This window comes from Dermacentor silvarum, chromosome 9 (genome assembly GCF_013339745.2).
Source record: "Dermacentor silvarum isolate Dsil-2018 chromosome 9, BIME_Dsil_1.4, whole genome shotgun sequence".
In the NCBI taxonomy this organism is placed as follows: Eukaryota; Metazoa; Arthropoda; class Arachnida; order Ixodida; family Ixodidae; genus Dermacentor; species Dermacentor silvarum.
Genome location: NC_051162.1, coordinates 106,589,708 through 106,610,067, shown reverse-complemented (window position 1 = coordinate 106,610,067; position 20,360 = coordinate 106,589,708). Strand labels below are relative to the sequence as shown.

The 20,360-nt window shown below is 46.5% G+C and overlaps 1 protein-coding gene across 1 annotated transcript; it reads right to left on the bottom strand.

Annotated features, from left to right (window-relative positions):
• Positions 1 to 148: 148 nt before the first annotated feature.
• On the bottom strand, positions 149 to 19,499 carry LOC119464070 (uncharacterized). The gene is made up of 3 exons (XM_037724890.2): positions 19,387 to 19,499; positions 16,994 to 17,318; positions 149 to 6,563 (listed from the first exon to the last, which is right to left on the bottom strand). Exons 1-3 carry the CDS (start codon positions 19,454 to 19,456, stop codon positions 5,696 to 5,698), a joined length of 1,263 nt encoding a protein of 420 aa, XP_037580818.1. The 5' UTR covers positions 19,457 to 19,499; the 3' UTR covers positions 149 to 5,695.
• Positions 19,500 to 20,360: the final 861 nt, after the last annotated feature.

Below are 20,360 nucleotides of genomic sequence, written 5' to 3'. Positions count from 1 at the left end.
TTTTACCGGCTTGTGCAGTTGCGTCACTCAAACTGCTCAGAGAACAGACGCCTTCACAAAGAACTGGCCCTTCTCAGACCCGAACTGTAAGTATAGATTTACAATGTTCAGACAGGAGATAAAATAAACTTTATTCACATCACGTTCAGGCACACAGTGCTGGAGCCCAGCAGTAAAAAAAAAAATGTCAGGGCTTGGGTGGGCTCCTTGAATGCTACATTGCAAGTAGCTCCCATTTTATCACCTTGCTAACTAACTAGGAGGCAAATACACCAAATCTTCGTCACGGATATGACGTCACAGGCACGTGTGGAAGTGGCCTTATGATACCGTTGCGTCAGCGCTTCGGAACAGTGGCGCTCGTTAGAACCGGATCTCTGTGTCTTCACAGACGGCCACAAGCGCGTAATAGGCGCGTTTCAAGTACCGCAAAATGGCATTAAAAATCAGGGTTGCAAGTGTCAACATCCCCTGCCCCCGACATGATGCCGCATTTTAATCTATATTCAGTAGAACAAAATCAATTTTTGGCATAACAAAGACTTCGAGATGGTGACGTATGTCACACGCAAGGATGTGCAGGTTTGTCTATATAACCGTGGTATTTAAACAAAGATGGACTTTTCGCGTTCGTAGCAGAACAGACGGTAATAAGAACCGAATTGAAGAGCGATCATGTCCCTGATCTGCTTTCACTCTCAAGACGATGTAAACAGCTTGGCAAGGGTGGAGGTATCGCACAGGCACCTTCAAAGTGATATTGCGACTACAAGTTTACAAATAGCAGTTCATATCTCTTTTAGCACCCAACAGAAGAAAGAATTGTAAACTAAGGGCGCTGCAACAAGAGCCTGCATGTCAGCCTAGACCACAACATCTGTACACGACAGGGGCTCATCGCAACATGGAGACAGAACAGATGGGATACCGAAAATGGGAAATTCAATGAATTCACAATGACGGCTCATGCCGGAGTCAACAGTGGCTCCATCCTGAAGCTGTGTATGTGAATATTTCTTTTTCACAAATGCTTAAGAAGGAAGACGTATGGCCTCATCATTTAACGAGCCATCATTAGGCAATTGTTTAGTGCTTGCAGTAGTCGAGATTTCAGCCACGGAATCCCTTTGTCCAAAGTGGGGTTTAGAGCAGAGAGTTGTGCACGTGATCGAAGAATATTGACGGTGCGTCACCGAAGCGAACTACGTTCGAGGTGCAGGATGGAACTGAACCATTAATATGGTGGTGGACTGAACAAACACTATGAACCTGCGTCCAGATTGCAAAAAAAAAAAAAAAAAATCTGATAGGTATGTTTACAGCTTCTCAGTTGTTTCAAAGTAGTGTCAAGTTCCTTGAGGACTGTGAAGCAGATATCATGCATTTTTCTGCTAAGAAGAACATTTGTTGTGCTTCATTAAAATGTGCGAAGCAATTAATGAATCTGTTAAATACTTGGTACTTAGTGATTAAGTTCTCATTACGCTGTGTTCTGGTTGTTCTCACGAAACTGCTCTCTGTAGGCACACAATGATTTCTAATGTATTAGAAACCCTGAGTCACTGCGTCTTTTGAAATAATATTAACCAAAGCGCCAGAAAATAGCACGCAAGTTCGAAAAGTTATTTTCACTCGAAAGCGCTCTGCAGTTTGCGGCAGAAATATGTTAAAACCAATGTATTTCGTAAAATGATTTTTGAATGAACAACTCTGGAGTAATGCAACTAAATTACAGGGTTGTCCCTAAATTAATAGGCATTGAGTACTAACCAGTTCCAATTCCGGAATTACAACGTGTGTGTTAAAGGGGACTATGCGATAGTGATTCAGTTGAAAATGATACAAGGTAATCAGCAATCTTGAAGACAGGAGCAGAAATAAAGAGTGCTGATTACAAAGTACTGTAAGCAATGATGTCACAATCCTGCATCTTCATGAAAACTGTTTTTTTTTTATCTTGGACTTCCTGAATTATGTTTCAAAAACTGCTTTGAAAATCTATAACACATATTTTGTTCCAATTTATTATAATTTTAGCCGAACGAAAAAGAGCAGCCATAACCAGAGTACGGTGAATAGGCCTTCTCTATTTTTTTCATCTCAATAAATAACAATCAACGATTGCCATACATTTACTGACGTTCGCTGCTGCTCGTCCGTCTTTAGAGACGAGCACAATCTTAGCTGTGCTACAATATCTTCAGGAAGATAAACATTTCTTCCTTGCAGGAATTTGTTTCACAAAGCATATGTTTGAGATCGGTGCGGTCACAACATTGATTTATAACTTGGGTGCCCAATAAAAAGTGATGTTTGTTTGAAGAAAAAGGCACGTTACGGGCTCATCGCGACGTTGGGCTGTGTTGTTTTACTCGCTGCCTTTAAAGTAAATGAATCGTAGCTCCGAGAACCGCTGCTCACCTTCAACGAAATAACAACGCACTATCAGCTGTCGAGGAGGGCCTTCCCCATCCCTAACGCGGAAGTCAATAGACCACAGTCATGGATATTCAGAATGCTTCAGACACGGTCGTTCCCCTCGAGAGGCAGACTGAGCCTTGATTCACTAGAGGTAGAGCCGCAATGTCCGGATTGTGGCGAATCGTAGTGCTCGCTAGCGCACATGCTCTGGCAATGCTCCGCGTTTAGCGGCAAAACGTTCAGTAAAGAAGAAGACTGGGAGGACGCCCTGCGAAGCGATGACCACCAGACTCAGCTCCGGGCCGTCCAGAGGGCTCACGAAAGGGCGGAGGCTCATGGGGTCACCGTCCCATTGTGGATGCGGCCCGCGACTCCTGCCGACCACTAAACCAAGAGTGGGTGAGGAGGGGTTGCTCAGGACTCAATAAAGTTATTTGCTCCTCCTCCATAGAACACGAAAACTGCCAATTCGCAGAGCAGCTCACATAGTCAGTTGCAGCTCTGATTTTGAATTAAAGTGTTTTGCTTAATGGAAGTAAAGAAAGGGATCCTTCCCCGTAGCTGAAGAGCTGCACACTTCTCAATAAATCTGGAAAACAGAACAGTCTTCTCAGTGTCTCGAAAATGTTACTCAACACCCAAGTCCTTTTCGATGCCGCGAGCACTGCTGCGCTGTTGCATGCTCGAACAATGCCCCGTGCCATTTTAAATATATTTCTTTGTTGCGTTTTCTACTGACTCAGGCCATTGCTTCTAACGCTATGATTGAAAGCGATACGACAGGTGTGAGCTTATATTTGGAATGAAGCGTATTCTTCGTCGTTTTCTCATTTTTCTGTTGGCTGTGGAAATAACTTTACCTTGGATGTTTTTTAGGAACATTACCCAACCCCTTAAAATAGCACTCTGGACTACCTGCAAAGCACCGGACTGGGCTCGGTGTGTTAAGGAAACCACTATGTCACGGGCTTTTTTTTTTATGTAGCCATGCACTCATCGTCATCGTCATCATCCCTAATCATTCTTTCCCTTTCCTTCCCATTTGCAGAGCAGCTGGCAAGCATACAATCCCAGGCAAACTTCTCTGCTTTTTCTATAATTTATTCTCACCACTTTTAGTTTGCAGTAGTACTGCTTTTTCGGGGCTACAGATGGGAATTTGCTTGGCGCATGGCGGTTGCATATCAGCATATAATTAAAGATGTCTGCTTCGTTTGTTGAATCTTGCACCGGCACCTCAATACTAGTACGCTAATATTACATCAGCTTTTTCAAAGTAGTATCTCATATTCTAGCAATTCTTTGTTCGAAAAGTTATAAAATCTTACTAGTTTTTATTAGCTTGAGAATGCCACATAATTATTCTTCACCAATAAACTACTGACCGGTCTAGAGCGGAAGGTGCCCAAACCTAATCACGCCATGATAAGCTTTAGGGGTTTTTAATTTTCTTGTTTACAACAACTCCGCTAGTTGTATTAGTAACGTATCTTATGATCTAGAAGTGATTGACAGGTCTTGCCTAACTTTGCTTTTTTCTTTGGTGTCGCTTTCAATCACAGCTGTAGTAGTGCGTAACAAACGCTACTTGGGGCGCACATGAAGCAAAGCTGAAGTGGGACGTGAAACCTCTTTAGTTGAGATAAGCACGGTGATGTGTGCGCTTGTGTGCTTGTGTCTATGAAATTCGCTCCATATTTGAGTTTCTCTAAAGTTGAGGCCTTTTTGTTGTTGCCTAACACGGTTCATGAAAGCTGTACGCACTATTCACACTACTGGAGGGCGCATGGGACTGAGACCAGTAGCAATAGATGTCGACCCACCATATTTCTAGGACACAGCCTGCAGTTCGTATGTTTAAGTGTGTGTCAAAGGGAACCAAAGTTGTTTTCAAGCTCAGCGGCCGAAATTTAGCCGCTGATAGAGCGATAAGGTGGTATCGCCTTGGAGAGAAGGGGACAGCTGCCGCGGAGGTAGAGCCAGTGGCCATCTGGCAGAACGCAGAGGCCAAGCGAAAGGCGCTGGCGTCTCCGGACCCCGCTGGTTGGTCGCAGAGGAGGTGACGTCATGCCAGCGCTTGGCAAGCCTTGTGGATTGGTGTAGCGGGCGCTCAGCGTCCTGCTGCGATGACAGTGGCAGAAAAGGAAGATAAGCTGGGAAAGCGACCCGAGGCTTGCCGTGAACGGGAGGAGGCTTTGAATGCAGAAGAACGAGGCAAGAACTGCGACCATGACACGAGGCTCGGCTACAAATTTCTCACTTCGAAACTGCAGAAAAATGGAAAGCAGCGCAACGCCAACGAACGATCTTGACCAATTATTCAGTGGATGCATAAAGCTATTCGCTCGTTTTGACAATCACGTCCGATGACTCCTTCATGTTTGTGGAGCTCGACTTGGCCTGTAGCTTGCAGAAAATCCTTCACTTGGTAACTTGTTTCCTTTCTTTTTGTAGTGTGAAAAGTTGTGCAGAAGAATGAGTGGAAAATTCCATTACCCTATAAGCATTGGTCAAGGAGTGACAAAACATGGTATGCACGCATATATTCTATGGCGTATTGTAGCAGTCATTGTGCATATTTGAGTTTCCCTACACTGTTTTACACAGCTCCATCAGTAATTGGGATGCTACATGCAAAAAATCAAACCTTTTTATAAATTCTGCTGAATTGGCCCATTAAAACCTACTTGGCCGGCTGTGTTGATGGGTTTAATCCGTTCTGAATAGTTTCTGCATAATTCGTCTGAAAATATTTTAAATAGGTCAATCCCTCAATTCACTGCTTTTTGCTCACGAAACCACCTTTGTCTAATTTATCATTTTATTGTGAGAGCACATCTGTAAATCTAGAAATTTGCTATTAGTTGTAATTAATGTGGTTAAACTTGAGAGCGCGACTTTTTTAAATGCACTGCAAATGCCTGCAGATTTCCTCAAAAATCAGTTTTATTAATTTTTTTTGCAGGAAAAATTACGAGAAATCAATTTTATTCACCTGTCCTACGAGCCCTTTCGATAATATTTTTTTTATATTCCTATGCCTGCCAATTCGCATTACGTTGCGGTCACGTATGGACTCTCTGCGAGAAGGATATTTAAATGTCGTACGATATGACCTCAACATACACGTTTATGGGAATACAACTTTGTCGTTGTGTTTGCGTATTATGGTTGCTATACCAACAGGAACGAATTGGATACACTCTCTGGTCGCATTCTAATGCCTAGTTCTATCTATTATGCGCCACTATATCGATGTATACTACCTGAGAAGTCAAAAACCAGAGCCGTCATACCTAGGTACACCCGATGACAGTCTACCCCACGGGCGAAACCCAAAACCGGACCCTCCGTACACGGGGGTAACCAATAATGGCGTTCCCCAGGGATAGATTCCGTAACCAGCCCAGCCGTATCCGATGGTACCCCGTAACGGAGTACCCCACGGGAAGTACACGGAACTGGCCCTGTCAAATCTGTGAGGAAAACCTAAAGGTGTAGCCCATGGGTAAACTCCGTAACCCTTCAGTCCATACCCCGCAGTCACACGTGATGCAGTAGCCAATGGGTAAGCTCCAAGGGCGCTCCAACCAAGTCCTGCGGAACTCCGTAACGGAACAGGCCATGGGTGAAATCCTAAATCTACCCCACCATATCTTGCAGTCCCACCCGATGCGAAAGTGCCTAATCTGGCCGGAGCCCTTGGGTAATGTTCGACAGGTGCCCCATTATACAATACCGTGACACGTGATTCTTCAAATAGGGGTGATAGACCTTCTGCACGCCATTGTGACCGCGTTCTGCTCGTGCCTGTCTCGGTTGCCAGATGCCCAGCGGAACCAAAGGACGTTCCTCGGTCGATGGAAAAATCTGTCCTCTTAGGTAGAAACAAATTTCTCAAGCGGATGAGCCTGGAACATTTTTCTTGCGGAACGCAGGACTTCACCCCTGCTCGCAGATATTCGGTGTACCCTTTATCGCAAACGCAAGAGGGCGTTCCGCAACTGGTGACGCACTTTAGAGGCGGAGTTTTTCCGCACCGCGGCGCACAGCTCGAGACGCATTCCTGAACCGACGAATGACGTGGACATCTCCGAGGACACTTGTCAGCCCTGATGCACATCCTTACCAAGACCGGGTGTCTGCATAGAGAACAATAAGCATATTAACATGTTTGAAAAAACGAGAGTGCTGTGTGAAGTCAAGGTGCATGTCTGAGAATTTGATAGAAAACAGTGCAGAATCACAGCCAGCGTAGGGCAGTGTGTTATGCTACTGCGCACTACATGCGTGGGAGAAAAAAAGGTGGTCATTACTATAGTTCAACAATTTTGAGAAATGGCATGCCAGTCAAGTTGCACCTTTGGCATGCAGCTTGGTTCATTATCAATTTTGCATGTATTTTTATTGTGATAGCAATTATATGGACACTCCAAAGCGAATTTTGCCGTCAGCGTCGCTGTCGCCATGAGGTTCCGTATGACGTCAACGGCGATGAAATCGTCGCCGCGCTCCGGGCGCTGTATGTGCGAGTGAAAGGGGGCGAGGGATGTGCGCTTTCACGGGAAGCGAACGCACGTCGGAGAGCAAACGCGCGTTCTGAGCCGTGCTCCCTGAAGGGCTGCAGAATTAAACGTCTCTTTCCTCCTTTACAATCACCATATATAGACAGCAAACGCGACTTTTTCCGTCGCGCGAAAGGCCGTGGCGGGACGGGAGGGAGAGAGGGGAGGGGACGTTTAGCTGCGGCACCAAATGCGTATTTATATAACAACATTGCGAGGCGAGAAGGTGGGTAAGATTTCCGACGCAGCTCGACGAGTGTCCCATTCTGATTCGTCGAAAACCTCCGAGCCGCCCCCAGAGGCACCGGCAAGAGTCACCAACGCCGCGCGCGTTCGGTGCGAACGCGGGCAAAACGCCGACGGCGTCGACAACAGTTCTGCGCGTTGCTGGCGCTGCTGCATGTCCAAGTTTACACAGCTGCACAGCTGATAAAACTACTATCCTAACTCCGTATAGCTCTCCACTAACTTGCTATCGCAATTGCTGCTTCGCCTTTCGGGTGAAACTGTGACAGATTTTTTATTGCGATAGCAATTATATGGACACTCAAAAGCAGATTTCTGCCGTCGGCGTCGCCGTCGCCGTCGGCGTCGCCGTCGCCGTCGCCGTCGCCGTCGCCGTCGCCGTGAGGTTCCGTATGACGTCAATGGAGATGAAATCGTGACCGCGCGCTGCCGAACGCTGTATGTGCGAGTGAAAGGGCGCGAAGGACGCGCTCTTTCACGGGGAGTGAACGCACGGCGGAGAACAAACGCGCGTTCTGCGCCGTGCTTCCTTAAGGGCTGCAGAAGTAGGCGTCTCTTTCCTCCTTTACAATCACCATATATGTAGAGCAAACGCGCCTTCTTCCGATGCGCGAGACGCCGTGGGGGAGGGGGGGAAGGGGGAGGGAAGGGAGGCGACGTTTAGCTGCGGCACCAAGTGCCTATTTATATCACAGGCTCCGGCAACAGTCACCAACGCCGCACGCATTTTGAGCGAACGCGGGCAAAACGCCGACGGCGTCGACAACAGTTCTGCGCGTTGCCGGTGCTGCTGCATGTCCAAGTTTATACAGCTGATAAAGCTAATATCATTACTCCGTATAGCTCTCTACAAATTTGCTATCGCAATTGATGCTTCACCTTTCAGGTGAAACTGCGACAACTTTTTTTGTTTGTTTATCGTACGGCATTACGTGATCAGTGCGCGCCTGCATTGTCAATGCAGAGTCCGGAGGATGTGGTGGCCCTTCAACATGCGGACCCCTGGAAGTTCCCGTGCAGGGAAAGCCCCGGCAGGACAGCTTCTGCCGACCTCTGTTCACGCCCGCTTGGGAGCTGCACAAGCTCCGCAGCTGCGTGTGCAAGCAGCGGTACCTGCGCAACTCCTGGGGCGAATGCATCCCGCGAAAGAAGTGCATACCTTGCAAGTTCCGATGGCAAAGAGATTATCGCACATGCGCACCCGGATGCCCCGCAACCTGTAACATGCCATTCGGCACGTCATGCAACAAGCCGTGTACCGCTGGTTGTGACTGCCCGCCTGGTTGGGTAGTGTAAGTGAGATTTCTATTAGGGTTCGGCGACACCCACCAGTACGTGCCATTAGAGAAGCGAACAAACAATATTCAAATTTTTTCGGACAAGCAAGATCCTCGGGGTTTAAACAAGATTGCGTTAAATTGCATTTTAAAATGTGGATGAGCGTTCCGTATACTAGGACCCCAAGGCACGACGTCATCGAGTTTCTGCGATGCTCGCAGAAGAGTGCAGTGTAGCATGTAGTTGTTTAGACATGTGCAGCAAGAGAGTTAGACCACCGTATGACATCAAAACTACTGCCACTATTCCCTCCATAGAGAGCGAGCTGGTAGCATTCTTTCCCTCGATGTGACTCATCTCTTGTATGCAAACTGGGAAGGGGCAAGGAACCGAATGTTACAGTCCGCTTGTAGTATCGATAAAGTAAGAAGTTAAGAGTTTTGTTGTCTATGATATCGAATAGAAACCTAGCATGTTATCCGTGAGAATCACTGTTACAACTTTCCTGGGTTTAATGCTTTCGTTTATTGTGCGCACCTGTTTGGTCTCTTTATTCCTTTCTGAAATGGTATTAAACCATGGAGATCTTCGTGCTCTTCAGGTACAAGAATTGCCCGCTTTCGATTGATGCAGTAATGCTTGCAAATTTCACTGGTTCGTCTCTCATCGACTTAAACAAGCCCGGTAGCTTTATTTTGTTTTGTTAGTACTAGTTTTACATAAGCGATAGAGGTTCTTTGACCAAGGTGATTGCCCTGCATGTCGGTGTATGATACGATGTCGCATTGTAGTGACGGTCGAGAATACATTAGCAAAACTGCGAATTACGAACCTCATTATTCAGAAAACTTGGTCCCCTAATCGCAAGTAACATTCAAAGCGTAACCATAGCGGCGAGCACAGTCGGCGATCGTCGATAGTCTGATTTGCGGGCCAAGCGCGTCGGCTTTTATACACGACTGGTCGAAGGTCCCAGCATAATTGCTCGTGCCCGCATGCCTCCCAGAAAATAATAAACAATTCATCTAGCGCATGCAATCGGATTACACAAGGTTCGGCGAGAACATACATAACAGATAGAATAAATGTTTACCTTCAAGTAAGTCCCCAAAAATGCCGGCGTGTCTTGCGTAGAGCAATAACACTAGCTGTTAGCGAATGCACTTCAGTTCCCGGAAAAAGGATAAATAAGTGCAAGTGTCAATATGCACTCTCTATTTAACAAGCTGTGCTCTCCTACCTTCTATGGCGTCAAAAGCTATTCATTCAGATCTTGCGATATAAAGTAACTCCGTTAATAATGTATTTTTTATGCAGGCACCCGAAACTCCCAAAGATGTGCATCAAGGCCAAGAAGTGTCTTCCGAAATGTCCAGCGAACTCAAGTTTCCAGTCGTGTGTTTCGAATTGTCGTCCTAAGTGCGGCGACAGCCAACCCAATAGATGCGACTTTCAATGCGATAAGGGCGCCTGCATCTGTAAAAAGGGCTACGTTGAATTGGAGCGAGGTGGCCAGAAATCGTGCATTCTGGAGGCAATGTGCCCGTCGCACGCCCGTACGAAACCTTTGTTTAAGCCTAACATAACTCTAAATACGGGCGGAGGAGAAAGGGTTCCAGTCACTGCCAATATCACGCGAGGCGTCGTAGGCCCTCCAGGCAGTACGGCCTTGCTTGCTCCCTCAGGACATGTGTCGACAAGTAGTACTGCAGAACTTGGTGGATCCACTGTAAGTACGGGAACAGGAGGTACGCATTTACCTATTACCACTGGAACAGCTGGCAATGTTCTCCCGTCGGGTACTGAAGCCACAAGCTCACCTGGGGCTACCGTGCATCGCCCAGCTCCTTTAGGAACGAGCTCAGGGGGCACAGTTTCAAGTACAATTACCCGCAATACCGCAGAAGGTGCGTACTCACATGGTACTACAGGACTTGCCAGCACTGTAACGGGAACAAATTCAGCGGCTACAGCAATTAACGGCCACGCCGGCCTTGTCGCGACGCAACCTAGCGGAGGTACAGAAGCCACACTATCGCCTTCTATTGCCATGCCTTCCGGAGGTGGGGCCAGAGGAGAAAGCGCACAACCACCTATTGCTCACCTTAATCGTAATGTGGGTTTCGAAGTCACAGTTCCAGGCACGCGTTTAAGTCTTGCTAGTGGGCCTCCCGCAGCAGACAATAGAACGTCACCGGCTGCTGGGCCACTGTTTATTTCCGATGTGAATAACAGGTTCGGTATCGTTACGGAAGCAGTGGGTGCACTTAATACAGGACTACACGGTGCAGCCCGTGGCAGAGGACACATGGTGGGTTCACCACCCCTCGTAACAGCAGGATATCACGGTGGCCGCTTCGGACTTCACCCATTCCATACGCCTTCATTTGGTTACAGCGGTGCTGGTTTCCTGCGATACCCGTGGGCTGCACAATTTCCGCACCCATGGGCTACGCCATCACTTATATGGACACCGCAGTACGGGGCCGCCCTCGGGTTCTACCCATGGGGCCTATCTTTACCCGCTAGGATAATCGGAAACGGTTGGACTGAGTTCGGAATTTCTCCATGGGGCTCACCCTTACAAGCCATTCGTGGACATGGCGGTGCGCATTTAGGATTTCATCCTTGGAATACGTTCTCACGCAGCGCAGCGGCATACGGCACAGCTGGTTTCCCATTTGGACGGAATAGTATATATGCACCTCGAGCCATCGGTTTCCCGAGGGCCAGTGTTGATATGTGAGCGGAAGTTGCGCGCTCCACTGGCATCACGTGGTATAGCGGCGCCCGCACCTGAGTACTTTCTCCGGGCAGTCGCTAAGTTGTAGCCTGCTAATTTTATTGTTTTCTTGTACCATAAGTACAATGTAGTTTTCTTGTACCATAAGAATATAGCTACAGTACTATGTAAAAGTAAACTAGTTGATATGCGATCTTCAAGTTTCTTTGCATGATGAACCCTAACGCATTATTTTTCGGTAGGTATTGGTTAATAAAATCCGACTGCGAAATGCCTTGTGGCAAAATTGCACTGCGTTTCTGACTTTTATTTTTGAGCGAGGGGAAAAAATAAAATGAACTTCCTCCGCGCAAACATTTTGAGAGATATTGTACTTAGGGTAAACAAATGCAACACTCATGTATTCATTTGAAACGGAAACTTAAACGATCATATTGCAGAAAGTGCACAATTTAACCGAACATATTGCCACTCATAGATATCGCGTATTTAAATTTCGATTTATTTAATAAGGTGCACACTGCCACTTATTTTCCGATATAACAAGCGCGTCCCTTCGTCCCATAGTGTTCCTGACAGAAAAATACAGGATGTGCCGTGTTAGGGAGTGGAAACGAGCGCCAGATTGGTGGGGATGATTCTTGTATGGCAGAGCCATCCCCTTAAAAAAGTTTCTTTTTTAAGAGTGGACGGGAGTGTGACCAGAATAAAAAAGGTCTTGTTTCAGTGAAACATTCAATATTTCTAAAAAAAGCTGTGGAATCAAGAGCCGTGTACTCAGTTCAACTTCCAGCTGCGTGAGAATGCGTAAGAAATGTAATAGACTCGGGGAAGTCGTCTGTGAGCACAGGGTAATACCGATTTGTGTTACGTAGCGCTCCATAATGGAACGTTTGTATTTTTCTTGTATATTGTATAACATTGATATATGTAAAATATAACCCACTGGCGACATTCCATTCTACGCAGGTGACAGGACTTTATTCTTTAATGATTTCAACGTAGTGAATTTAGAAGCCAGGACAAATAATTGGATACAAGATATTTCCCCCGCGGATAGAAGCTAATAGGATTTAATGGGACAATTAAAAACAACGCTCATATTTTTTAGAGCTCGAAATGTTCCCTACAGGAATAATATTAAATTACAATTCCGAAATGATATCAAACATCCTCTAAGCAGCATAAACATTTGTATGGCCATTTTTATTGACATCTAACTTTGAACGCCATCATTATCAAGCCATTTTTATGTCCACTGCAGGTCGAAGGCTGTCCCAGCGATCACAAATTACCCCTGTCTTGCGCTAACTGATTTCAACTTGCACGTGCAGATTTCCTAATTTCATCACCTCACCTAGCTAATTTTCTGCCGTCCTCGACTACGTTTCCCTTCCTTTGGCACTCATTCCGTAACTCTAATGGTCCACTTTTTATTGCGATAGCAATTATATGAGCACTATAGGCGGATTTCTGCCATCATCGTCGCCGTGAGGTTACGTATAAAGTCCAAGGGCGATAAAAAATGTCACAGTTTCGCCCTAAGGGCGAAGCAATGAATGCGATAGCAACACAGCAATGTCATACGAAGTAAGGTGAGTGGCTTTGGTAGCAATATGAATTGTAGTAAACATGAGCTGATTAAGTAAGCAGGTGTGCTGCGGCGTAAGTAGACCGACATGAAGAGAGACACAATGACCACGAGAAGGCGCGTGTGAAACGGTGGTGTTGATGAGAAGCGCTTCCCGTGGGCAGCGCGCGTGCGAAGGGACACACCTGTAGCGCTGCACTGCCGATCCGGGCAGCATTGCGTGTGTAGCGTGCGTTGGAAAATGTGGCCCGACTATTACGAACTGAATGAACAAGCGTGGTGTGAGCGCGCACAAACACGAAGAGATCACTCTGAATGACAGCATACAACGACTGTCAAAACGCTGGCAGCAAGCATACGCCGCAGCGGGCGAAGGTACGTGCGGTCTATCGCTTCAACGGAAACTGAGCGGCGAATGCACTTAAAGGTCAGAGCCGTGTGGAGATAAGAGACGGTGCGAGCGAGCGACGAGCGCGGTTGTTGGCAGAGAAGTGCGCCCCCCCCCCCCCCCCCTTGCTCCCTCCGGCGCTGGCTTCCTGCTTCCTTGCTTGCGCGTGGGAGATTGAGTGCGTTCGCTCTCCGTGATAGCGCGCGTCTCCGCACGCTTCCTCTCGGGCATACGGCGCGCGGCGAAGATTTTATCTATAGGGAACCTCACGGCGACGGCGACGGCGACGGCGACGACGACGGCAGAAATCCGGTTCAAGTGTCCATATAATTGCTATCGCAATAAAACGTTGCCCCACGCTGTATGCTGTATTTGTGCGCGTGAAAGCACGCGAGGGACGCGTGCTTTTTCACGGGAAGCGAACGCATGGCGGAGACCAAACGCGACGTCTTCCGTTGTGCGAAAGGCCGTGGGAAAATGAGAGGGAGGGAGGGGGGGCGACGTTGTGCTGCGGCACCAAATGCGTATCTTGCGACCGGGCGCAATAGGAATGATGATGATGATGATGATATATGTTGTTTTCTGGCGCAAGGGCCAGCTATGGCCAAAGAGCGCCAAGACGTGGTGTAGTGAGTGAGCAATGGTATGATCAATGACAGTGGGTAGGTGTAGGGTGGCTGTAAAGGGGCCTAAAATCCTGCGCACTAAAGGTGCGTAAAGGGCGCAATAGGAACTGGAATCTCGCAGGCGAAAGGAGGAAAGCGGGAAAGCAGCGCGGGAGGGACGAGTGCGGCTTCTGCTGTGCGAGCAACTGCGTACTTGGTACTTTGCGCGGCGGCGGGTGCTCGCGCTCACCGTATCTTGAAAGCGATCTGCAACGCAGCTCCTACCTTTGTATGCGCTGTGCTTTTGCCGCTTAGTTTCCGTTCAAGCGATAGACCACACGAACCTTCGCACGCTGCTGCTGGCGCGCTTGCTCACGCCAGCGTTTTAACAGCGGTTTTGCGCGGTCATCGAATGCGATCTATTGCTTGCTTGTGTGCTCTGACACCAGGCTTGTTAATTCAGTTAGCAAGCGAATACGCGCAAGTTTGTACAGCTGATAAAACTACTATCCTTAGTCCGCATAGCTCTACTAATTTGCTTTCGCAATTGATGCTGCGCCTTTTTGGGCGAACCTGCGACTTTTTTACCTTATGCATCACATGGCCTGCCCAGTTCTCTTTTTTTTCTCTTAATGTCCACTAGAATATTGATTATCCCAGAAGCTTAAGTTATCAATGCTTGCAGTCTACGGAAACTTGTTTCAGTAACAGCGTAAGTTTAAAACTACTCCTTAGTAATCAATAGCTTACTTCTATTTCGAATATTGTTTGCTATTCTGGGGTACGTTTACTCTTCAAACTATAGAACCAATAACTTCCATACACGTGAAATAAATTCGAGCTTTTCACAGCTTGAGTATTATGAAAGCACAATTTTACCTCAAAATATAAACATTGTTGAGCTGAGCACACTTAAGATAGGTTGTTCAATATATAACGAAATACAAGATAGTACCATGTATTTCAAGCAGCTTACCTTGACACAAATGTTATCTGCAATTCTAGAAAGGATGACTACATTTCCCAAACGAAAACAAATGCGTTCTAGTAAAGTTTCGTGTATCAAATTGAATTGAATTGAATTGTGGGCTTTTACGTGCCAATGAGACTCCGGAATAATTTTGACCACTTTAACTGTGCCCCCAATGAACTGGACAAGGGCGTTTTTGCATTTCAGCCCCAGCGAAATGCCGGGAGTTGATCCTGCGACCTCGTGCTTATCAGCCGTAAGACCGTAGGCGCTAAGGCAGCTGCGATGGGTAATGTAAACATAATTTTGCGCATCGACAGTAATTGGGAAGCTTTGATTGCTTCCAGCGTGTTATGTGCATATCTTTTTGTTAGAAAAATTGCATTCTTGGGTTTTACGCGCCATAACCATGACATGATTGTGAGGCAGACTGTAGTGGGGGACTCCAGAATAATCTTGACCATCTGGAATTCTTTAAGTGCACCCATCGCACGGCACATGGGCGTGTTTGCATTTTGCCATTTAGTACTGCCGCCGTGAGCATCAATGGAACCCGCTACCTCGTGCTTAGCAGTGCCATGCCACGGCACTAAGCCACTGCGGCGGATAAATGGATTTCTTTGTGATCGTCGAAATCCATGCATTCCGCTTTTCTTATTCTAACGATGTGCGAGGTCTGTCCGAAAAGCTTATGCAGTGAGTGAGTAAAAAAGTGGGAGAGGGTGTTGTGGCACCGCTCTCGCGCTCTTTCCACTAGAAGAGACGCGGTTGAGCTCTAGTATGAGCCGGACTGCTCTTGGCAAGTCACATTTTTGTGCAGCTAATTTTTACTCGGTGAAATTGGCGATAGAAAAAGAAAACGCAAAAAAAGAAATTCCTGTATTTTACGTGCCAGAAAGACCACATAATTATGAGGCAAGTTGTCGTACAGGCTGCGGAAGTATTTTAACCACCTCGGATTGTTTGCCATGTCCTCGTGCACAGAAGCAAAATAAAGAGGATCCTTTTCAAACTTGTGAAATTCAGCAATTGTATTTCATGAAATGTTTCATTATTATTTCACCAAATGAGCATTCATATTTCATAAATTCATCAAATGTTGCAAGGTCCAATGGAACGAATGCTCTAAACGAGATAGCTGTGCTTACGCGAATCCAGCGTTTAAGAAAGGCAGTAAAGGCCAGAAAAACGACGCCAGATATATCCCAAGGATGTACATCTACAAGATTGCGAAGGCCATCATCCTCGTGCGAAGATGAAACCACCAATTCTCTGTGCTTTATTTCGCTCAGTGACCGCTGAATTACTGATAGAATGATAGCAGAAGGACTTGGTTGGGGAAAGTTGTCCGTTCTCTTCATATTGAGTGAGCTGAAATATGAGAAAGGCCTGCGCCACGATCGTGCCGAAACTGCTGCCATTTGGTGCAAACGCTGCGACAAAAAGAATGTAAGCAAGGTCGTTCCAATTTTTGGGTGTGCCAGGAAAAGAAAAGAAGCTGCAACATACGCTGCAAGCGTGAGGACAGATTACCTTTAACTACTGATTGTGCGATGGGATATTGGTGACGGTGGAAAAATCTATAGTGCAATGAATGACTGCACAGTGATATAATGCACGGAATGATGATAAGCTAGCAGTGAAACGGTGACGGGAAATGGTTCTCATAATAGAATCTACTTTTCGAAAAGCTACTATGATATCATATTAGAAAACGGAGTGCATAAACAGGATGGCACAATTCTGAACTTCTTCAAGGGCGTTTGTGAGGCAAATCTAGCGATGGTTACAAATGGCTGATGCGTATTCCAATTTTTCTCGTATAATTGTCTTGGAAGCTAGTACTTTCATGAGCTGTGTAGAGTTGCGCAGGTTACGCATTACGAAATCGTGGTCTTGAAAGAAATAACACAAAAGAAGATTCGTTAGAGACGACAACAGAACATGTGCCGCTAACGACTAAAGTTGTTAAGGGCACCTATCCCGTCGTCAGAAATCGCATAACAGCAGACGACTAATATAATCGTACAAAAGCAGACGACGGGCGGATATCACTTCCAACATTTCATTTTAGTGGCACGTACGCTGTCGTGTAGTCGAATGTGTCATCTTCTCTTGCGTTATTTCTCCCAAGGTGAGCCTGGGCAACCTAGCTTAACAGCAAGCCGTACTGAAACTGAACTTACTGCTTCCAGCCTGGTGGACACTCACATCCGGGAGCGCAAGGAATCTGGCATACCACGTCGTCCGCTCTGTTGCAAGTCGCCGGGCAGCCGGAGGCACAGGTGTGAAAGTCCCTTTGCCAACGGAACTTGCAGCGCATGCACATCTTCCTTGGCACGCACTCGTCCCACGAGTTACGCACGTAACCCTTCTTGCAGAGGCATGTGCGGAGTTTCTCCACCTCCGAAGGTGGCGCATACAAAGGCCTGCAGAACTTGTCTTGCCGAGGGTTCCCGAACACGGGCACTTCCAGATCGCTGCATGTTGGAGACTCGCAGCCTTCTGGATCTGAATTGGAGATACAAGGGTTTCGGTAAGGTAAAGTAAACATTAGGCAATGCTTTACTGATAATTTCTCAATTCCGAAATTCGACTAAATATTGTACCAACCTGGCTCAATTAGAAAAGGCACCGCATGTGCTCCGTACGTGCCATGAGCATGACGCGTGTAGACGAAGGAAAGAAGGGCTAATTTTCCACGTGTGCTGTTTCATATTATCACCTACACTGCAGACGCAAAATCTGAAATTATGGGGTTTTACTTGCCAAAACCACGATCTGATTATGAGGCACGCCGTAGTAGGGGAGTCCGGAAATTTGGATCACCTCGGGTCCTTTAACGTGCACCTAAATTTAAGTACACGGGCGTTTTCACATTTCGCTCCCATCGAAATGCGGCCGCCGTGGCCGGGATGCGATCCCGCGACCTCGTGCTCAGCAGCCCAACACCATAGCCACTGAGCAACCACGGCGGGTACGCAAAATCTTATACCCGTACCCGTTTCAATTCAAGAGGCTTGTGAAATATACGGTGCACCATATGTTAGAAGCATTTATTCTCATGACTCCTCCATTGATGGGAATCACATCGCGTCATTGCACATAGGTTTTCGAAACCTATGTTGTATTTGGTTGCCCTACTGCCTGACCGGTATGTGACAAGCACTAGGAAACATCACTACGCTGTCCGGTGCAGTTTCGCAGTCACTCGTTCGGCCGCTTTGAAAGGGTACATTCTATTAGCATGCATACCAGCGCAAACACGAACTCCGCAATAAAACATCGAAAGTATGAGCGTAAGCTTCCAGTTTAGTTGCGCGTCAGCTTCGGGTTGGAATGCATACTGTGGTTCATTACGTAGTGCACTTGTGCTGACAGAACGTGAAAGAACTCATCAACAAACAGCAGGGCGATCCAGGAACGATATCTCCGAGCTATACAGAGATATGAAGGCGTCGCTCTTACAAGCGCAATAATATACAAACTAACACGTCAAGAGCTACACTAATCTGCCATGGCGGCGTGTGGGTTTAGCATTGCGCAACTAAGCCCGAGAGCGTGGGACCGAATCCCGGCCGCGGAGGCCGCATTTCGAGGGGGTGAAATGCAAAGACGATCGCGTACCATGAATTCGGTGTACGTCAAAGAACCTCAAGTGGTAAAAATCAATTCGCAGTCCACCACTACGGCATTCCTCGTGATAATGTCATGGTTTTGGCACGTGAAACCAAACAATTTGATTTTTTCAATTATTACCTATACTCCTCAACAATACAGCTGGCTTGTATAGCAAGCTGCCTAGGTGTATTCTGGTCATAGTACTAGTACCTCCGTTACATAAGGGCTCGTAAAGCCGCCTGTATTCGCACACGACGAACCTTCCTTATTTCGGAGCTAGAACTATAGTAATAACAATACAAGGTAAATTTAAAGCAACACAGCGAAAATGGGACACTCTCTTTCCCTTCGTGTTTGCATATGGCTGCCTACTAACGCTTTGTAGTAGTTATGCCGCTTCCAGATTTATGACTGTGAATCTTGGCGCACGTCAGTTTGGTGCGATATCGCTTGCGTCATGATAACAAAAAAAAAAAAAAACTTCCTACTTCAGGAACGCTGACAAGACGCTGACCGGACATGACTTACAGGAAGTCAGGAAGCAAATAGGGTGGTAATATGTGTTCGTCTTAGCAGCAGTTGTCACGAGTTTACAAATTAACCCTTTCTGTACTGATATTCCATACATCCTTCGTTTTGTTTTTAAGGACTCCGAGTGGATGATAGCAACAGCCCCAACGAATGAATAAAATAAAAACACACTCTAGAGGTGGTGTATCTTCTTCGCGTTGCACCGAAACCATTTCGCGCGGGATCTTTTTGCGCGCGGCGGAGTTAGAACAACGCCCCCTACTCTGAAACAAAATACCGAGCCAACGTGGCGACTGCGCTTTGCAGCGATGCTGCTATATCGTGTACAGAGGATGTCGATGGTCGATTGAGTTTTTTTTAGTATGACAAATGACGTCGCAGCGATGGACTCGTCAGCTACCATGCACTTCTTGAAATGAGTACTTACTCGTACAGTTATGGTATCCGCTTACCACCACAAAGCAAACGGTGGCTAAAGCCACCGCAATGTACTGCATGCCAGTTCGCGCGACGCGGGATAAGAAAACCCGCCTTCGCCTGCTGCGAAACATTGTACAAAAAGCTGGCAATACCGACAATTGTGTTTCATACTTCGATGCCAGCAAGCCATTGTTGTGAAAACCAATTGTCACATGAGTGTTGGGCGTAGAGAGGGCATTTTTCACTTGTCGGGATTGTTTTAGATTTGCCGATTTTTAGGTTAACGCAGTGTTCAGAAGAAACTTGTAGACGTAGAGAGGTCGTAATTATGACCATGAGTTATCTTGCGCCGTGTCACGCTGGGAGGAGCTTTAGTGGGAAGAAAAAATATAGAAACGCATTGTACGTAAATGTTCGAGCTTTAGGTAATATGAACTGTCAGATAGTGGCTTCGTTGTCATGTAATATTGTGGCAATCGAAAGTATATTGATAGTCAGCATCATCGTGACCATCACTCTTGCGAAGCGTGAGGAAATGACAAGGTTGTACTCGACAACGAACCATGCAGAAAAAGAACATATAATGTTCTTTGTTCTATAATGTGTTTTGCACTGCATGCTAAAACATAAAATCCGAAATGCGTAAACATTAAACTAAATTACTTATTTAAGGATAGACTCCATAAACACCGACTCGTTTGGCACACACGGTGACAAATAAGTAAATAGCGATCAAGTAATAATAGGAAGGTCGAGCACGTACATTTACTTTGCAAGGGTGACTTGTTTGCTGTCTGAGTGTCACTTTAGTTGGGATTGACTGAGTTGAGTTGATTGAGAAAAAAGATTGACGGCCTCTCCTTCAGCTTCATTACAAAAGATGCTTGGTGCTACTGCATCATTATACGGTTTAAACGGCAGCCGGGAGTTCTAGAAGTATGTCATAGTTGTGTAGGTTTCATCAGAAAACACAGGCAGCCA